Source organism: Oryzias latipes, chromosome 7, assembly GCF_002234675.1.
Source record: "Oryzias latipes chromosome 7, ASM223467v1".
Classification (NCBI taxonomy): Eukaryota; Metazoa; Chordata; class Actinopteri; order Beloniformes; family Adrianichthyidae; genus Oryzias; species Oryzias latipes.
In genome coordinates, this window is record NC_019865.2 from 25595369 (window position 1) to 25615912 (window position 20544).

General features: G+C 40.7%; 2 protein-coding genes across 2 annotated transcripts; both read right to left on the reverse strand.

The window, feature by feature from the left end:
- Positions 1-2049: 2049 nt before the first annotated feature.
- Positions 2050-3561, reverse strand: LOC101166131 (P2Y purinoceptor 1). The gene has a single exon (XM_004071007.4). The coding sequence runs from the start codon at positions 3305-3307 to the stop codon at positions 2252-2254; it is 1056 nt and encodes a 351-aa protein (XP_004071055.2). The 5' UTR covers positions 3308-3561; the 3' UTR covers positions 2050-2251.
- Positions 3562-8022: 4461 nt separating this feature from the next.
- Positions 8023-19874, reverse strand: wisp2 (WNT1 inducible signaling pathway protein 2). Its single transcript, XM_011477614.3, has 5 exons — positions 19563-19874; positions 18789-19005; positions 13261-13509; positions 8831-9072; positions 8023-8560 (listed from the first exon to the last, which is right to left on the reverse strand). The coding sequence occupies exons 1-5, from the start codon at positions 19623-19625 to the stop codon at positions 8273-8275; spliced, it is 1059 nt and encodes a 352-aa protein (XP_011475916.1). The 5' UTR covers positions 19626-19874; the 3' UTR covers positions 8023-8272.
- Between the last annotated feature and the right edge of the window lie 670 nt (positions 19875-20544).

Here is a 20544-nt window from a genome sequence, read left to right on the forward strand (position 1 = left end):
TTGTTATGCTGTTGCTAATAAATGATGAGTATTTCTCGTGGTAGTTTTGTTGATGGTCTAGTCTGGTTGATACGTGGTGAGTTTCTGCTTCATGCAGGCGTTGAGACTTTAAACGTGATCGTAGGTCTGAATGTTCTGTAGATGTGACAAAGACTGCTCACATGCAGACATGGAGCCAAACACACACTCACACACTGCAGTGAGTGACGGGCATTGGGTTTTACGTTTTTACAATCCCTGCGCGATTCACCTGCAGTCTGTCCCCGCAACCCCTCACCCCCACCCTCTGCTTTCTTCCTCACACATCCCGTCCCCGCAACTGCACGCTCTTTCTCAGAGACGAGAGCGTGCAGTTTTAGGCACGGCAATTCACAGGTTTCCGGGTGGTACAAACTCTGTGAAATAGATAATAGTAAACTGATAGTTTTTTCTCCAAGCACCGCTACTACTGCGCGCCTCTGGCATCGCATCGCGCCCGAAAAGGACTGGTCTAATGAAAAAAAGTAAAATTAAAGATTTGTCTGCGAGCCACATGTGACCATCAAAAGAGCCATATATGGCTCGGGAGCCATAGGTTCCCGACCCCTGACCTAGATCACCATGGCCACTATGAATTACACTTTTGCTGTCACTGGTTTTTATAGTTTCTGTCCCCTCAACCTCCTGCGTGGGACACCAGGCCTTCACAGCTGGATGACTGAAGGTTTATCAACCCCCAGATTTCCCTCCCTTAATCCACACAACTTGAGAACCACCAGGTTGGAATTTTAGTGGGAACACACTGCAGATACCCAGACCCCATCTTACTCCGCATTACAAACTGTTTCACCAGCTGGTCTCAATCCAGGCAAACCAGAACCTTTCAGGCTTCTGTTACCTACCTCCAACAACTTTGACAGAAAACTTTTTCAGTGTATATGGTGAAGTTTTTGTAAGTATGATGTAAGTTACACGCACTTATGATGCAGGGATAAATGCAAATACTTTGTGCAAGTGATGTACAGGTGATACCCAAGAGCCCACAATAAAACTACACTCTGACAGTCTGAACTCCAAATTTCGAACAGTCAGGATTCACATAAAGAGCACGTAACAAGGGTGCAAAGAGCATACACTTATCACTTGAACAGTACTAACAGTTTCCTTGCACACCCTTCTGTATCCCTTTTGGGATACAGGTTGCTGGAGCCTATCCCAGCTCCTGTTGGGCAAATTTGGAATACCCCTTAAACAGGTCACCAGTCTGTTGCAAGGGTTAAAAAATATTAAGAATGTTGTTGTTGAGTATTTGTCAGGTTAATCCAGGATAAAAAAATGAAGAGAATAAGAGAACATTTCTTCTCTCATGAAGTTAATGTCACTGGACATGATCTCTTAATAAAACAAACAGCATGAGTGGACAAGTTTTAAATAAAGATGGAAGGGTTTATTTCAACACTTTGAACATTTGGTTGGATGTCCTCTAGATGTCAGTGTTGGAACATATTTATTGCAGAGCAAAGGCTTACCCATGAACAAATAAGTTAGGATATAACATTTTAGATAAATTAGATAACAACATACATATATATATATATATGTGTGTGTGTGTGTGTGTGTGTGTGTGTGTGTGTGTGTGTGTGTGTGTGGGTGTGCGTGTGTGTGTGTGTGTGTGTGGATATTTACATCTTTCACTGATTTAAAACTAAGACTAACAGTCAAAGTTATTTTGTTTAATGTCTGAAATGCTGATCTCTCTCTCTCTCTCTCTGACCAATGACTATATGACCTAAGAGTTTTACCTCATTGTTGTATTTTCACAAGGTAGTTTAGAGACCCTTTTCTAACATACACTTGCTTTCCGCTAAAAATAGGCTAAACAAGCCAGTCTTTTATACGTCCCATTGAAACCATGAGATAAAAACTGTACATGTAAATGTAGGACCTATCATCATCTGACCAGTTCGTCCGCATACTTGCATTGTCTCTTATCTTTTTGTATTCTGTTTTGTAAACCTTACAGTAAGAACCTGTTTATATCAAGCTTGACATTAAAATCACTGAGACTAGTTTGAATTCCTGAGTCATTTTATGAACACACATTTTTACAGTTAGTGAAGAATTAAACTTTTTTTCTGCTTACATTTTTATCAAACTGCAAGCTTGATCCAGCATTTAACCTTTGATAAACTCCAAAGTGAAGGCAAAAAATTCTTTAGGATTGTTCCCAATAACAGGTTTTTGGTCTAAAGAAATAAAACAAACAAAACAGTCAAATGCTTTCGATGGACAGAGGGTAGTTTTGACTGTTGGTGAACCAAAAGTTGGAAATTCGGCGAAGTCCGTTGTGCAGGTTTCTGATCTTAATAGCTATGTCCTCACTGACGAAGAGATAAACCAGTGGATTTAGAGCACTGTTCAGACAAGCCATACCACGACCGATCTGATGTCCAATGTAGATCCCATTGAACCATTCGTAGCATTTGTCTTGTTTTTGCAGAACTCTTGACCAGAGGTTTAAATTCTTGAATACATGATAAGGAATGTAGCAAACAGAAAAGAGAACAATCAAGACGATCATCAGTTTCAGGGTTCGTTCCTTTAACCCTTTATCCACGTTATTTTTGAGGCAGAGAACAACAATGATGTGTCCGTAACAGCCCAGTGTGATGAAAGTTGGGATAACAAAGCCAGAGAGGGTCCACCCGAGACTGTACATTAAATAATTTTCAACATAATCATTGGTGGTGGTGTCAAAACAGCCAGAATTGTCATCATCAGTTTTGAGGAAGAAGACATCTGGAAGACTTTGTAAAATGGCCAATATCCAAACCAGAGCTGAGATCACTGCTGAACGAGTCACAGTCATTCTTCCATGCACTCTCATCGGATGAACGATGGCCAGGTACCTGTACACACTAATACAGGTGAGGAATGCAATGCTGCAGTACAAGTTCACACTGAAAAAGAACCTTGTAATCTTGCAGTGAATTTGTCCAAACATCCAGCAACCTTTGATGTAGTACACCATCAGAAAAGGAAGAGTGAGCAGGTAAAGAATGTCAGCAAGTCCCAGGTTCAGAACAAAGACGTTGACACATCCAATTTTCTTCCAGTTGTGCAGCAAACACTCCAGTGCCCAGATGTTAGCAAGCAGCCCAACAATGAACACGCAGATGTAGACAGGAGGCAGGAACTGCTTTTCAAAGTTCAAGTTGATGCTTTTGCAAGGCTTGTCCATTCTGGTTTGAGCAGTAGTTGACAAAGGTGCTCCTCGCTCCGTGCCCGCAACTCTTCTTCCCCTGACAGAAGCACAGCTAAACCACATGTTGTCTCAGAGACTTCCTGATTCAAGCTGACTGGTTTTCAGGAAGTACTGCTGGTACACATCATCACATGGGAAAGATAAAGTGCTGTGAAGAAATGTGACGTCTAGAAAAAAGAAAAATAGTTAAATTAAACTTAAAGGTTGATTTTCTTAATTGTTTTGACCAAACGGTTCATCAACAAATTTTTCTCTGTGATTCAAGTTTGTGAAAGCGAGTTTGTGACTATCATATATGTCACAGGTCCCAAACCCTCAGGCATGAAATGGTACAGGTCAGTGGGTCACTTAATACTGAGCCATACAAAAAATCCCATTTTACATTTATGATTAATTTAAAAATATATTTATTATTATTATTTATGTTATAGTTATTTATTCATAATTGATTTATAATCTTGTTCTGAGCCATTTTTCTTTTTGAAAAACTACCAGATTCTCACTGCCACAGCTTTCTATGACTCTCTTAAACTTTGATGGGCATAATGTACCCTTTATGGTCACGTGTCGTCATAGATCAACTTTTCAAAGCGGCTTTTATGGTTGATAGATTAAATTCTAACTGCTAAATGGATTCCACCAGGCTGGCAAAGTTCACCAAAAAATAAAACATCCTTGGAAAGTTTCTTTGCAGAGAAAAGATCCGGTGAAAAGACAGAGAGAAAGCCTTACACTTCAAAGAATAATCTAATTTCTGCCGACATAACATCGAAGTGAACTATAAACTCTGTTTAAACCCAGAAGAACAGCTGTTAAACAGCATAAGATGGAATACCAACCTTGGTCATTCGACAGAATATGGACCCTTTTTTATCTTATTTTATTTCACACCTCATTATAAAAAGAAAGAAAAAATTAATTAAAAAGAAAATGCTTAATCAATTATTGAAAATGGTTAAATTGATTGATTTCTAATGATATTACTTCACTTGCTCCAAAAATTGAAAAATTGATTCATGATTTTTCCTAATTTAATTTTGCACATATTTTAACTTTGATACTTGAGCATTTATTGCTTTGAAGATTTTTGAAACAGTGTCATGTCAATTTTACTGATATAGTATTATTTTGTAATCATATTAATGACTTTTATAAGTAAAATAATCTGCATATATCTTAAATAACTGATCTGCATTTCCCATGTTGATTTCTAAAATAGTTATTTTTACATAATAATTAAGTAATTCATCTTTGTCATGTGCTTTATTGATACCTAATAATTCTTAATTCTGTCTGATAAAAGCTAGAAACCGGATAATGATAAATCATGTAATAAAATTGTTACGGTATAACGGGGTGGGATTATATAGGTTCGCTTCCTTCCACTCCCTCTCAAGCAATATTTATTAATATGTCTAATTATCCTCAGTTTGATAGGTCATTGTATACATACATGTACATTAACAAAAATCCTTCTTTAGTATGCCAAAGCTAATGTGTTAAACATATATATATATATATATATATATATATATATATATATATATATATATATATATATATATATATATATATACCTAACTCTGGAAGGCTTAAGAATTACATGATATAGCCCCTTAAAGAATCGTCTCTAAATAAACTTTCTTTTCTGCAAAGTGAAAGTGCTGGAGGCACACTGAGAGGAGAAACCCTCAGCTACAGTCATACATTCAATAATATAGGCTACCTTAAAAGAAGGTAATGTTGATTATTAGATATTAAGGCCAAACACATAACTAGAGGCATATGTTGCCTTAGAAAGACAAAAAAAAAAAACATGCGACTAAGTAAAAGCAGGTTGAAAGGACTCCACGTTGTCTACAGCAACAGAACAGACTGCTGCTGGTTCTGTGGAAAAACAGGTCTAGACACATGTAATAGCAACTCAAAATTAAAAGTAAAGTGTTTAGGTCATAGAAAACTTGGCTCAGTAACTTGATTTAACCCTTGTGCTATCCTAGGCACTTTAACATTGGGAGTTGGGTCATCTAGACCCACTAGACAGTGCTCTGAACCTTTTATCTTCAATGATTTGTGATCTTCACTGGTGTCCATGGATTACATGAAATCTTTCCACCTTTATTCACCTTTGTCATGGTAGGGAGAACATGTCAATGGTCATCTTGACCCTAGGGATAGCACAAGGGTTAAAATAAATGCCAAAAAAGAAGTTTGACTATTGACTACAATTTATGCTTTTAGTCATCTGTTAATGTATTATGATGCTTTAAAATAATATTTTTAGGACAGATATGGTACAAAACATGTACTGAGTATAACACAGTTTTTAAGAAATCCCTGGGAGTACCTGATTTTACTTTATTTCTTCAAAAAGTAATATGTTACTGTCATTTATCATGTTTAAAATGAATAACTTCCAACACTGTTAAGGCCATGTCAAAACTGTGTTGTGGTTGAACGTAAAACTTCATAAGCAGAGCGGTGGACTCCAGTACAGACAACAGCAAGGGAAAGAAGATATTGTAACAAACCTCCTTTCTTTTTCACATATCACATAAAATGCATGTTGTGAAAGTCTATATAAAAAAGGCAGAGAAACACAAAACACTACAGTATATACACGATGAACAACAAGACAAAATTCACTCCAAGTTAAAAAACATCTAAGTCATTTAAAATGCATAAAACTGGTAGAAAAATGTCAATAAAACATTTTAGAAATGCTTTCTAAAAAAACACACAAGTAAGAGTTAAGTGCAACAAGATTAAATTGCAAATTCAAACAGTTAGCTGAACATATTTAGACATTCTCAATGTTCATCTGAACAACATTTAGTCAATTCACTTCCCTCTATGCACGCACTGATGTTAATCTGCCCTAGTTGACCTAAGGCCTGGTGAAAACTGCAAAATTAGGAGCATTTACAAAGAAATGGCACTTATTGCATTTTGTTTCTTTTGTAGGTTATCAACCAGGAATGATAGCACCATGGATAACACGTCTAATCACCATATGGATTGTCATTTAATCAGAGAGTTTAGAAAGACAGGAGGAAGACACATGTAGCGTCCTCTGTGAATGTGAGTCGGGGTGGTCGCTTTTTTGTTGTGCATACCCCCTCCTAGCAACAATGACCACCCATTTTCAGACATGTGAAAAAGATGAAACAGCGACACTGTCTCATGTTTGATAAAACACATTATGTATATTACATCGAGCTATTGCAACTCCTCAATACTATTTGTGTTTTCTGTCAGGAACACCCATGTTGCACCCATGTTGGTAAAATGCAGATTGGGTGCAGTATTTTTACTATTGTGGATAAGATAACCTCGGTGCATCTTGTTAGTACATCAACTGCCCCCCTTTCCCTAATTTACAAAAGTTTTACTCACACAAACCTTCAGTTATACAGAACAAGTGCCTAACCTTTCTGCATATGCAAACAGTTATTCAGAGTCTATGTTTTCAAACAAAATAAACTAATACATTATCAACATACACTTACAATATTGTTACTGCCATGTGACAACAGTCAGCAATAGGCATGGATGGTTAACCAATGTTGTACAGTCAAAGTGAAATTCTGTTCAGACACTAGACGTCAATAACACGTTCTAAAAGACCCACCAGAACACTTTTATACCTAATGAACAACATCAATCGTTCTTATTATAGGAGATCTTTTCTTCTGTCAGAATAGCGAATTAAAAAATTCTGGGAATTTTAGAACTTAATCCCTAATCTCCACCATGTTGCTGAGAGCTCTCTGTTTATGTGCTCTACTGCTATTTTACAGCCCCTCACACCCCCCACCTTACATTAACAGTGCAGCAAAAATGAGCATTATTGGAGCTATCCAGCTGCACAGTTTAGATTCAGATTCCAGCTCAGACTAGGAAAACAAAGACATTCACGGATCTAGTCATCTAAAAGTGGACACATCAGAATAGAGTAGAGCAGGGGGGTTGTGGCCCACCGAGTGTATTTTCTATGTCAAACAGGACTTTATGTTTTTATTGTTGTAGTTTGCCTGTTTTTATTTTTAAATGATTTTTTTCTAATTTTAGTCACTGAACAGCATTTTGGAAACTTTTTGTTTAGTTAATGTGCTCTATAAATAAAGTGGATTGGATTGAATCAACGTATGCCCCTGAATCACAATACTCAGAAACCCAATTTTTATCCTAAATTTCTTCATGTCTGTCCTTCATCATCAGAATATAATAAAAACAACAAGAAGATGTGGCAAAAGACATCTTATGATAAATTGACTTATTAGACATTTTCAATAAATTAAGATCATATTGATTTTGGAAAACCCATTTTCTCAAAACAAACATTATATTTTAGAATCACATTTTATACTTTCCTTTTTTTAATTAAATGTTGATTTAAATCTGTTACGTGAAAAAAATAAAAGCTAAATTGGAGCACCCTTTCATGTGTGCTGGTAAATGTACTGAAGTCATATTTTATTTATTTCTATTTGTGCTGGTTTGCGGCGCCTTCCGTCCGTGAAACCCAGGTTCAAATCCAGGCTGCTCCCTGTTCCCTTCTCTACTTCTGTGCCGGTCCCAAGCCCGGTTGCTTTGAGAGGGTTTCGTCAGGAGGGGCATCCGGCGTAAAACATTGCCAAGTTTACCATGCGACTCGTTCGCTGTAGCGATCCCCTGATGGGAAAAGCCGAAAGAGAAGCATATATGTTTGCATTTATATATTTACTTCTTTGTTCCAGGTTTTTACCCCCAAACTTTATTCTGTTAATGAAGACTGATTTTTTTTTGTCCTGTCATTCAGAGATGAAGAGAAGCTTGTACATGGCTGTTTTCAGAGAAGCAGAATGAAAGATGTCTGTGCAGAGTTCAACATAGTTCAACATTCCTCCAAGCTTGTCGTTCTTCCAGAGGTTCCCAACATTTGTCATTTTCTGAATCCAAAATGGATTAAATCTTTCTAAAATGTTCTTAAATCTTCCCCTCAGTTTCTCTAACTCACTGAGTTGGTGCTCCTGGGGCCCAGTTGGATCAGGGCCGGTACCTCCACAGAGCTGGATTAGTGAACCGAGTGGAGGGACAGTTTTCATGGCAGACGCAGGAGTGGATCATCATGACGGCTCGCTGCAGCGGCCTGCCCGTGCGACAGCGGAAGGTCACCTGAGCAGTGGAGGTTTGGTGCGGCGTACAGCAGCGGGAGTTGGAGCACTGCCCGCAGTACCTCAGCCGGTAGGTCCGAGCGCTGTAGCAGCCCTGATGAACGAGCCTGATGGGGCCTGGTGACTTGTAGCTGGCCTTGCACCGCCCCTGCTGCCCCCACTGAGAACAAAGACAGCGCAGACGCTTACGTCACATGACCTTTTTAACCTGAGCATGAACACAGTCAAGCACAGTAAATTCCTGCTGTAACTATAGCGCTGCACTGGATAAGGGTACAAACAGACTAGCAGATCAATCCTTTACAGTATTCACATTGCAGAAAATTCATGCTAGGATAGTTAGTTAGTTAGTGTTACACACTGGTAAAGCGTGAGCTCATGCTGCACAGGAAGTGAGCACTTGTGGGAACAGAGTGCTATTGTGGCTCACCAACGGTTTTCCTGGAGCAGACCGCACGTCGTTGCAGGGCCTCACTTTACAAAGCCTACTTTCCATTTGCAGCTTGCAGGCAGAATTCTGGTTGGAGACTCGAGTGGAGACCCCCGCCCCACAGCTTCGTGAGCAGGCGCTCCACCGGGTGCTCTGCTCCACGCAGGAAGGGCCGGGTGGGCTGAGCTGGTTCAGAGGGCGATTCCTGGGCAAGGATGGCCACAACCTGTCTGTTCTCATAGCTAGATAAAAATCAGAACATGAAAAAAGCTCATAATTTCTTCCAGGATATGCAGACTTATGACCACAACAAAATGCAGGTACAGCACTACACAATGCTGAACCTCACAATTCAAAAATCCAGAGAAAACCTTAATGCTCGCACAACCACCCAGGCTGAAATTCATTTCTTAAAATGTAGAAAACCCCATTTTACTTCCTAGATTTTTTATCTTTTCAGTTTTATTTGTGGCTGTGGGAAGCCAAAGCATCTGGCATCCCCTGCATGCATACGATGAAAATGAAAACTTTACCATTTTAATTTCCTGCCCAGTTTGTTGCTTAATCTCTGACATCATTTAAATTAACTGTTCTTCCTCTCTTGAAAGAGGAAACATAGCGAGCATGGCTTCACCTCTAGATGCAGAACTTTTTTTTTTCAAAGACCCTCTAACTGTGTTTCCTTTCTCTTCTTTCTTGTTTCTTTTCTTTGTTATTTTTTTCTACGTTTTCTTGCAGATCTCTTTGTAGTTCTTCAATCTTGTTCTGAATTTATGTCTGCTTCTGCTTCATTTTATTTGCCTCTTTTTTCGCTGTTTTCTCTATGAGTTCTTGCAGATCTTGCTCCTCCATCTTCTTTTCAATTCAGTCTTACTTCTGACTCTGCAATGATTAGCTTTTATTCCAGCCTCTTTGTTATTCTCTTCCTTATTTTTGCTCCTTCTTTTTCCCATTTAATCTTTATATTTAGCCTCTGATTCTCATTCTGAGGTTTGCTCACTGTCTCCATGACCTGCAGTCGCTGCTTTTCATCTGTAAAACACACCCTCATTTCTTCCATTTCCTCTTTGCCCTCTTCTGCTGAGTTTAGTTCCATCGGGGGATTTTTCTAATTTTCACGCTGTTCTAAGTGACCCTTTAGCTTGGTAATGACAAACTGTTGCCAGGCAGAAGTTTTAAGTTTCATGTTCAGCTGAACGTTTCGATTCTGAAATTCTTTTTTTTTCCCTTGTTCTCTGACATTTTTTTTTAACTCACAACAATTAACTATGAAGGTAGGGTTATTTTAACAGGACATGTTTTGTTAAATATTTGAAAAATGCTTGACATTTTTATTCAAATTAAAGTCATTTGCACATTTCCTTGGACAGTTTTTGACATCCAGTTAAATCTTTGAAGGAATTTGTTTATGGATATACTGTATATGTGGACGTCACATTTTAGGTCACAGTACCACAGTAGTAAATTCTGCGTAACCCTTGTGCTATCCTAGGCACTTTAACGTTGGGAGTTGGGTCATCTAGACCCACTAGACAGTGCTCTGAACCTTTTCTCTTCAATGATTTGTGATCTTCACTGGTGTCCATGGATTACATGAAATCTTTCCACCTTTATCCACCTTTGTCATGGTAGGGAGAACACGTCAATGTAAGGGTGGGGTCATCTAAGATAGCACAAAGGTTAACTGGAGCCCTGTGACTACGAAATAAGAAAGGCATTTCAAACAAGCTCGGGTCTTAAAGCCGTGTCGCACAGCCACCACGTACATTTTGTGCATTGTCCATGTATGAAATTTCGGTCTTTCATGATACATGCGTGATATGTCATGAATGTGTTTCTTGTGGTTGTTATTCGCCGTTGTGCACAGATGTCCATCGAGGGTTTCAGCCGACGGGTCTTTGGTTTTGAGCTGTTTCAAATTTTTCTTTTGGAGCACTCCATAACCTGGCTCCACTCTACATTTCTGATCTTCTTCACATTTCCATTCCCTCCCAATCTCTCCGCTCCTCTTCCTCTCTCCAACTCCATGTCCCACCTCATCTCATCTCTTCAGACAGTCAGTTAATCCATTCCGTTAACACAACTTCATTTGTCTGTTGTTTTTCTATCATATTTTTATGTCTTATTGATGTTTATCTTTATGTTTATTCATGTTTTACTCTGTTAATTTTTTGTTAATGTTTTATTATGTTATTCTTATTTTTAACCTTGTACAGCAACCTTGGGTGACCTGAAAGGCGCTTGAAGTAAAAAAAAAAAAGTATTATTATTATTATTGATTTTCACATTTACAGCCAGTCCGACGGCTAAAGTGCACAGGGAAAAACCTCACAGTCAAAGAATCCATTTGTACTGTTGTAGTAGAAATAAGTGCTTGATGTAATGCCTTGTAACAGAAATGTCTGACTAAAAGTGCTAAAAATTTGTGTATAACGTTTGTTCTAGTCCCATAATGCTTTTTTCCTAAATTCAGCTGCGGTTGTGGTGAAGCCACTAACTGTGACTTTCAGAAAAACATGTGGTTTAGGTATTTTCCAGGAGATAGACACGCCTTGATTCAAAAGTACTATAGTAGTAGTAGTAGAAGTAGTAGTATGTCTTGTTCTCATCCAACCCCTCCCCATACACAAGAAAGCTTTTGCCTGCCTCTTTGTCTATTTTTAATGTATCTTCTAATAGATTTTTTTCTCTCTGAGATCTCACCCACAAGCTCTTGCCCTGTATTTATGTGCCCATAAAAACCCTAAAAAGATTTATACAAAGCAGGAGTCATAACAGTCTCAGTTGCTCAGACACAACAGTAAACAGTTTATATACCAAATGTTACTTTGCATTCTTTCCTTCTATGTTTGACTTAGATGCTGTTTGTGTATCCAGGTATTTTAGGATGGTCTTCATTTCTCCGACATGCTCACACTCCTTTTAACAGAGCATGCTAACGTGATCTCCACGCAGAGAATTATTACTTTTTTTTCATGAGACTGGGAGGCTTCACAACAAAGAACAAATAAAGTATATTTTGACCCAAAAAAACTGCCTCATATTTGAACTTTGGGAGTTTTCCTCTTGCTAGCCACTCACACCCACAGTTAATGCCAAAAAGCTGCGGAAGGAACTCCCAGACATGATCGGCAGTGACAGATCTCATAAAAGTGGTGAAGGGATTATGTTACGAGTTAACTATTTGATCATTGCAGAGAAATTCCTTGTAACAATATATAGAACTACATCTGGCATTTCTGCTGTTGTAAATTCCCAGCCCTGATTCTAACATAAAGTGTTCAGGAATGTTTTAACATTTTAGAAAACACACATACACATTCTCTTATTCAAGGAGAGTTTAGTTCTCAGCTCAACATCAAGGTTGAAAGCAGGTGGAGCCTCATCCTTCCAAAGTGTAAAAGTACTACAATTAAAATAAACAATGAAACTAAAGTTATAATGGTCTTCATGTTTAAAAAACAGCAACTGATCATCTTGTGAGATTTGGTGTCTGGCATGTCATAGATGTAAAGAAAACAAGAGATTTTAGAGTTTTAATCTATGCCCTTAATGGTTTTTACTAATTGTTTGCCAAACTTGGGTGCCACACATGAATGCACTTTAAAAGTCCCACTCTGATCATCTTTTGATCCCGGTGGTCTTTTGCATTATGCAGTATTTGGCCAAAATCAAAAAGCCTGTGCAGTTTTCTAGGACATAGTTAGAAATTCCCCTCGCTTCACCTCAACCCCGCCCCCTCTTCCTATCACCATTGCTGAGAGCTTGTGGCCTGCCAAGTGTACTTTCTAAGTCACAAATATGCTTGTTTTCAAACTACATTTTTCTCTGCTCCTGATTCTCTATGATTTAATTAAAAAATACACAGAAATGCAATTTTAAGCTTTATTTTCTTTATAAATGTCTTCCAGCATGTGAAAAAAGTAGTTGAAAGAGGCTTGGTGTGAAATGTCGAAGTGGTGAAAATCTGGCGAATATTACTGGATTTTTCTTTCACAGCTCTATTACGATACATGACAGACCTGGTTTTTTATAATTCCAGCCGGGCACAAACCGTAGTCATTCATTTCTCCTCCAGGATCCCTTTTCAACCTGTTGGCACTTCCGTGAATTGAAAAGAACGCTACCCATGTCACTTCCAAATCAGAGTCCCTGATTGGTCTAAAGTTCAAATGGTTTCAACACGTGTTCAATAGCAGTTTCTTGTACGTAGAGACCAAAAAACGACTTAAAAACTTGCGAAGCGACACACGAATGTGGGAGTTTTGAAAATGCAAGCCATTAATAGTTTACATTGATTTTTCATTGCAAGTGGCCGCTTGAACACACCTTTCTAAGTCCAGTGTGAACATAGCATTAAAGGAAAATGTGCTTTACCGATGGATATGGTAAAAACTTACTGTATCTACTTGTTCATCTGTAGTTCTTACCGTTAATAGCATCCTGAATGACTGTGTTCTCCAGGTTTTCACACACCCACTCCTTGCAGCACTTCCCAGGCAGCCGGACGTGCTGTGGATTCGGGCAGTCCGGAGTGGGAAGACGAGTGTTCAGTGGACAGGCTGGTACACAGACGACCCCTCCACCTCTGCAGTGGCAGTACGTGTCACAGGAGGGCTTAAAGGACTGGCCATCTTGGTAGGAAACGCCATTGACCTCACAGCTAAGGTCATCCTGACCTGTAGGGCAGAGTCAGAAAAATTTCACTTTTCTTCAGTCATACCAGCATAAACTGACTTAAGTTGAAAAGGACACTTTTACCTTTTTTGCTAGATTTTTCTACAGTTTAGGGCATAATTTGCATTAAGCTAGAACTTTTTATCATCCTCTCAGAAGTTTGTATAAAATTTAACCAACTGGGGCCAGGTGCAGTTCACCAATTAACCACAGATTTTTAACACACTTCCCATTGACTAAATAAACATAGACTGATTCATACAACATTGTTTGTCTCTGCATTGTCATTTTTTATCACAACTAACCTGGTTTAATTTTTCAATGTACCGTTATTTCGTATTTAGCAGGACAAAACAACTGCTGGTGCCAGAAAAAATTGTATCTAAGGCCGACTCCCCTGAGCCAACAGTGCTGTCCTTGGCTCCACCAAAACATATCCACAGCTGGAGGATGACACTCTTCCACTTTTGACCTCAGCATTCCTCTTCCAGACAGCCTTGACCTCTATGTGTGTATTTCAATTGTCTGCCTGATCTTGTTTGCATTGTACTGAAACCAATTTTGGCTACTCTTTGGGATTATTCTATTCTATTCTATTCTATTCTATTCTATTCTATTTAAACTCAAAATTATGTACGGATGGGGGCATATACTTTTGAATGACTGGTAAACATGGAAGTCTGGGCTCCACAGTTTCCTTTCTGGGCATTTTCCAACAACAGTCAGGCTCCAACCGTTTCAGCACAAACCAATAGTAGATTTACTGCTTTTAAAGCCTTTTAGTCAGTTTGCAGTTGTTTGCTTGAATCTGGGATGGCTGGATTTTACAATCCAATTTGCAGGTAATCAAAAGATTTTCTGGTTTTCAATGAAATATGATTGTTGTTGAGCTGTATAAAGTAACGAACGCAAGCACAATTTTCTAAGTAAAAAGCTAATTAGGGTAATGTGCTATCCTCGGCACTTTAACATTGGGAGTTGGGTCATCTAGACCCACTAGACAGTGCTCTGAACCTTTTTCTTCAATGATTTGTGATCTTCACTGGTGTCCATGGATTACATGAAATATTTCCACCTTTATCCACCTTTGTCATGGCAGGAAGAACATGTCAATGTAAGGGTGGGGTCATCTAAGATAGCACAAGGGTTAAAGCAATGATGGTGAATAGCTGGAAAGGTAAAGCAGTGAAAAAAAATCAATAAAGTTTTATTTTATTTGAAAAAAAACTAACCTTAGTCAAGTGGAAACAAGTAATCTAAGAGTTTATTGGGTTTGACCAATTTTATCTGGTTTTGAATATGATGAAGTTAACAATCCATAGTCTTTTAGAGGATGGTCACTAGGGATGCAACGATTTAGTTTCCCTCTGGTTTAAACCTAAATTTTAACAAAACGGTTTTACAAAACAACAACAAATGATAAAAAAATAGGAAAAATCTTTTTTTTATTTTTTTTGCTTAAAAGCAAGTAGCAAAAAGGAAAAAACATTTCATTTGGTTTATAATAAACCTGGTGTGATATAATAAAAAAAGGAACTCCTACATTCACTTTGCATATGTGTGTTGACACTTTCAATGTAAACATACTGGTGTGCAGAAGAGATGCAACAATTCACTTTCCCCACGATTCAGTTCAGTGGTGTACCATGCGATTCAGTTTTAAACCTTAAATGTGACTTCATATTAGTTACCCAAAAACCAGTTAAAACCAGTCAGTTAGTGTGAGCTTTCAGCTTTTCTTCCAGCTCTGTTGTGTGTTTCCAGCTTCAGTGACAGGGAAAAAGAGCAGAGGAAGGTCATGGAAAGAGGTGAGGACACAGGAGCTTCAGTCCCTGCCAATGGATAGGTAGTTGTTGTTGTTGGAGGATAATGAATCCTAAATATGATTTCTGCATGATGTCTCTGTATTCTGTCAAACTTAAGGTGCAGAATTAGGAGAAATTAGTCAACAGCCGCCCTATAACTACAAACTGAAATTGTAAGGACGTCTGCTAGATCCCTGTAGTGTGGTTCTGGTTTTATTTTTATTTCATTTATTTATTTATTTATTTAAACTTGTCCTGTCCAACAGCTGGGCAAACAGATGAGAGCTGAAGGCCTCTTATGTTGGACACATTTTACTTTAACAACAGGGGTTATGGTGGGTCTCATCAACAACAACGATGAGACCCCCTACAGGAGGGAGGTGAGCAGGCTGGCTCTGTGGTGCAAAGACAATAATCTCCACCTGAATGTGGAGAAGACAAAGGAGATGGTTGTGGACTTCCGGAGAACTCCCACCCAGCATGCTCCACTGATCGTCAATGGTGCTGCTGTGGAAAAGGTGAGCTGCACCAAGTTCCTGGGGGTGCACATCTCCGAAGACCTGTCTTGGAACCAAACCACTGCATCACTCGCCAAGAAAGCCCAACAACGCCTGTACTTCCTCCGCAAACTGAAGAGGGCCAGAGCTCCTCCCCCCATCATGCAGACCTTCTACAGGGGGGCCATCGAGAGCATCCTGACCAGCTGCATCACCGTGTGGTACGGAGCCTGCAACGCGTCCTTCCGGAAGACTCTGCAGCACATTGTGAGAACAGCTGAGAAGATTGTTGGTGTCCCTCTTACAGGCCTCTCGGACATTTACCGCTCCCGCCTCACCTGCAAAGCCATCAGGATTTCAGGGGACCCCTCACACCCATCCCAGAGACACTTCAACCTGCTGCCATCAGGGAGGAGGCTGCAAAGTCTGCAGGCCAGAACCAGCAGACTAAAAGACAGTTTCTTCCATCAGGCGATAAGGACACTCAACTCTCTCCCTGCCCTCCCCCCTCTGGCCCCTCCACTCCGTCCTACAAGCCCACACTGAAAACTTTCACAACAGTTCAGATGACCACTTTCACCAAAGACTGCCATCACTAACTCATCCACTTACTGTTCTCAGCACTGTTGTCACTTTAAACTGCCACTTTAACCATCTCATTGCTCTCTGCACTGTTTAGACTACTGTTATTCTTCTTATTATTGCTGTCTTTTTATCTATTTTTTAAGTCGTTTATTTATTTATTTTTTATATGCTGCTTGCACTGTGGGGTGAGAGGAAAGCAATTTCATCTGTGCTGTATGTCTTTATGGATGCAGTACATTTGACAATAAAGCCGACTTTGACTTTGACTTGACTTTGATCTTCTGACAAACCAGTGGTATGTTTGAATAAACTGCTTTTGTAATTGAGGCCAAACGTTATTCATTTTAATCGTATTTGAGAATCTTTTGTGTTGGACTGGACGGAAAAGGAAAGGAGGGAAGAAGAGAGAGGGATGTTAGAGAGGGGGGGGGATAGGAGGGTGATAATAAAAGAGCTGGTACACATGCGCTCATGGGGGAGGAGTCAGACCTGAAACTGGATGGTTTTGTCAACTTAGCCTACATGGTTTTGGGTCGTTAAGAGTCCTTTGTACTCAGCTGGGGGTTGGGGAGCCAGTGACTCCCTCCCTAAACTGGTCATCTCTTTCAACTGTTAACGACCCGGGTGAAACTGGTTTGGGTTTCAGAATACTGCCGTAGATGGATGGAAGAATAAACCTGAGACCACCATTCTTATTAAGAGAAGGTTTATCCTTCTTGACAAAGACGGCTTCTTTCACTCATCCCTCAAACCATCCTTTCTCCATGGCTAGAATTCGGACTTCACTGTCCTTAAATGAGTGGAGTGAAAGACTGGAGAGAGATCAAGAAATCGACAAGCCACTATATTACAGACTGTACCCGGGTAATACCATTCCCTGCATCTATGGCCTCCCAAAAATCCACAAGGAAGGAATACCACTGAGACCCATTGTCAGCAGCATTGACTTCATCACTTACAACAATTTACCAGCTAATTCAGAATTGACAAAGCCTCTTGGATAAGAAGTGAAATGTCTTCTAACTTTAAAAACTAAGTCCAGATGACAGCTCCTAAACCTACATTAACGTTGGGAGTTGGGTCATCTAGAACCACTAGACAGTGCTCTGAACCATTTTTCTTCAACCTGGATGAATGAGAGTCTTCATATACATGTGTCTGGATGGTTATACTCATTACGGTGAGGTTCAGATGTAATACAGGTCTATTTGGGCAAGGCCTGTCCACACACACTCAAATGATATAAACATACCTGTTTGCTCCAAAAATGTTCACATGTCAACATGTACACAATATAAACATTGATCACACACGAACACTTATGCCTTCAGACCAACTAGTGTGAAATATTTCATTCAATCACGCAAAATATTAGTGCAAAGTTGAGCTAACACCTGTGCTCAAGTGAGTGTTTATGTTCTTTTAAAATGGATGATGGAAAAGAAGGAGGGAGAATGCCCAGTCATCCCCACACCAAGATCCCCGCTGCAGCAGCTGTGGCAGCTAGAACCCCCCAAACCCGCACAGCAGCAGATAGAGAACACCCGCCCCCTGGGTGATCACATCCGCCACACAGACCAGGGCCAGCAGGACCGCCACGGGGGCCCCCAGAGCCAGAGAGCAGGGAGGCATGGGGGGACAAAGAGTGCAGCACCAGCCCAACCAGGAGAGCAGCCCCCCTGCCACGTCGGAAGGGCCCAACACAGGACCCCGCCCCAGAAGAGCGCCCACAGCCCCAGACGAGCACCCCACCACCACCCAGCAGTTCTGGGCATCCCCCAGCCTCAACCCCAGGTATGAGCCAGCACCCCCCTAGGGAGACCCGCCCCACGCTCCAGGCATCCACCCACATGGCCCACGGTTGGTCCAGGAAGGAGCAAGGCAGGGGCCAGCCGTCCCCGCCCAGGAGGAAGACACCCAGGCGAAGAGGGGGTCCACAAGAAGTGTTGTAAACATGGCCCGACCAGGCTCGCCCACAGTTGGAAATTTGGCGAGGCCCACCACTCAAGGGTAAAGACCAGAACCCACACCACAGGGACACAGACACCCCCGGCTCAGATGTGATGTGATCCCCGGCTCTTGGCCTTGCCAGAAAGCTCAGGGATCCCTCTCCCTGCATGGAGAGAGGGCTGCCGGGCCCAGGAAGCCAGCACGCAGTGAACACGGCCGCTGTTGCCAAGGGTCCAGTACCCCCTACCAGGGATGGGGTAGGGGACAGATGGTCCCACATCCTTGTGAAATGCATGTGTGTGTGTGTTTGTGAGGGTGTGTGCATGTATGTGTGTTTGTGTTGGAGTGTATATATAAACTCTGGTTTTATCACCCACTTTTAGTGTGGTCCCCTCTCTGTCCAAACATAAGCCAGCCTGTTTGTTTGTTGGAGGAGGCACTCACCGACACACTCTCCAGGGTCACCGGGGAGACTGGCGCTGTAGTCGCACTGGAGTCCTTTCTGGCCGTCACAGGGCAGCATCCCAGTGCAAGGCTCTCCCTGCTGACGTGCACACACCTTGCAGCACCCGCAGCCGTCCAGCACGAGTGGAACTCCTGCAGGGCATTCTGGGGCAGGTGCGGGGCAAAAGCAGGACCTGTCACACAGCTGACAAAAAACCTGGAGGGGAAAAGGCACCAGAAAGCAAAAACAAAAAGAAGCAGATTTTACTAGATGATTGAATTTTGAATGTAAAACAGAAAGTCAAACATTGGTGTTCTCTGAAGTTGCATCATCCAGCGAGACTCAGGCCAAACCGCTGATGCTGCTAACCAATCAGTGAAGAACCCAAAATGTCTGGACAGGCCCAGTCCCTCATTACCCCAGGAGAATTCCTGAAATACTCAACAGAGCAAAATTCTCAGGAAAACACTCAAGCAGTTGTCTATAAGGGCTTGCGGCATGCTGCAAAAACGCATGCTGGATCAGCTTTGCTGTCTGACAATAACAGGTTGTTCAAAATGGATGCATGACTCACTCAGGAGCCGGCACTGAGTTTATCTTCGTTTGAATCCAACCCAGTAGTTAGAGTTTGCCCTCCAAGACACATAAACGTGAATAACAACTGACAGATGTGCAAAGGACGAGCTGCTTTAACAGGATTTAACTGAAACTACGTTTATAGATTATCAACTCAGTCAGAACAAAGCATTGTATATGAGTGGAGCAGGCCTCACCTGTGTGGCCACACACAGCAGCACAGCCACAGCCGTCACACAGTCACACAGCAGTCGATCCATGGGGCTTGTTGGTGGCGGCGCTGGCTCTGCCTGGAACCTGAATAACGGTGTGACCAGTGTTTGCCCGCTGACATTTATAAAGTCTGGACTCTGATGTCACAGGCTGACTGCCGTGTAAACAGCCTCTGGAGCAGCATCAGAAATGTTTCACATTCCTCCTCCCTGCTGCCCATTTCCACTTCCAAACACGCACACCTCCGCCCCCTCTTTTTCCCCTCCTGCCTGACTTTTCCAGGCTTGTGGCACGCTGTGTTTGCTCAGCTAAACATGAAAAATACGTTAGCCACATTTTCTCCAAATTAAATAACAGCCAGGACTTTCAGTTTTATACAGTAAACATGAGTGTTTTCAATCATTTTATCTTCCATTTCTAACAAAAATGTTGATCAGATGTGTAAAAATTAAAATATGCTTGTCAGGTACAATAAATCAAGATTCATTATTGAGAAATTGAGTCTTGATTGGTTCTTTATTTTAAAAAAGTTATCAGGAATATTTAAAGCAAAATGACTAAATATATGGGTATTGAGAATAAAGAGCAACCTGATGCTACACTTTTTCCTTTTTCTGGTGCAAATTAAAGCACGTTGTTAGTCTTTGATGTTTGCATTAACACAATACGGCTACGTTCACCATGCAGGGCTTAATGCTCAATTCCATTTTTTTGAAAAATCCGATTTTTTTGCAAGGCCGTTCACATTTCCAAATAAATTGTGATCTCCTGTGTGACCATGAAATGACCCAGAAGTGACCCGAATGCACAGAAGAGTACTCAACGATGAACAACGTCACTCGTTGTTTGCGGAAGTAGCTAACGTTAACAATGGATGTCAACAACAGTGTTGTCAACAGCGGAGCTCTTTTACATTATAACATTTATTTTCACAAAGGAGCCAGCACAATTACAATCTTCTCATTT

Excerpts from the sequence above, each read along its gene's own strand:
- LOC101166131 (XM_004071007.4), bottom strand. The coding sequence starts at position 3,307 with ATGTGGTTTAGCTGTGCTTCTGTCAGGGGAAGAAGAGTTGCGGGCACG.
- wisp2 (XM_011477614.3), bottom strand. The coding sequence starts at position 19,625 with ATGGATCGACTGCTGTGTGACTGTGTGACGGCTGTGGCTGTGCTGCTG. Across the intron at positions 13,510-18,788 it reads TGACCCTGGAGAGTGTGTCG|GTCAGGATGACCTTAGCTGT; the intron begins GTGAGTGCCTCC and ends TCTGCCCTACAG. Across the intron at positions 9,073-13,260 it reads CATTCAGGATGCTATTAACG|CTATGAGAACAGACAGGTTG; the intron begins GTAAGAACTACA and ends ATTTTTATCTAG.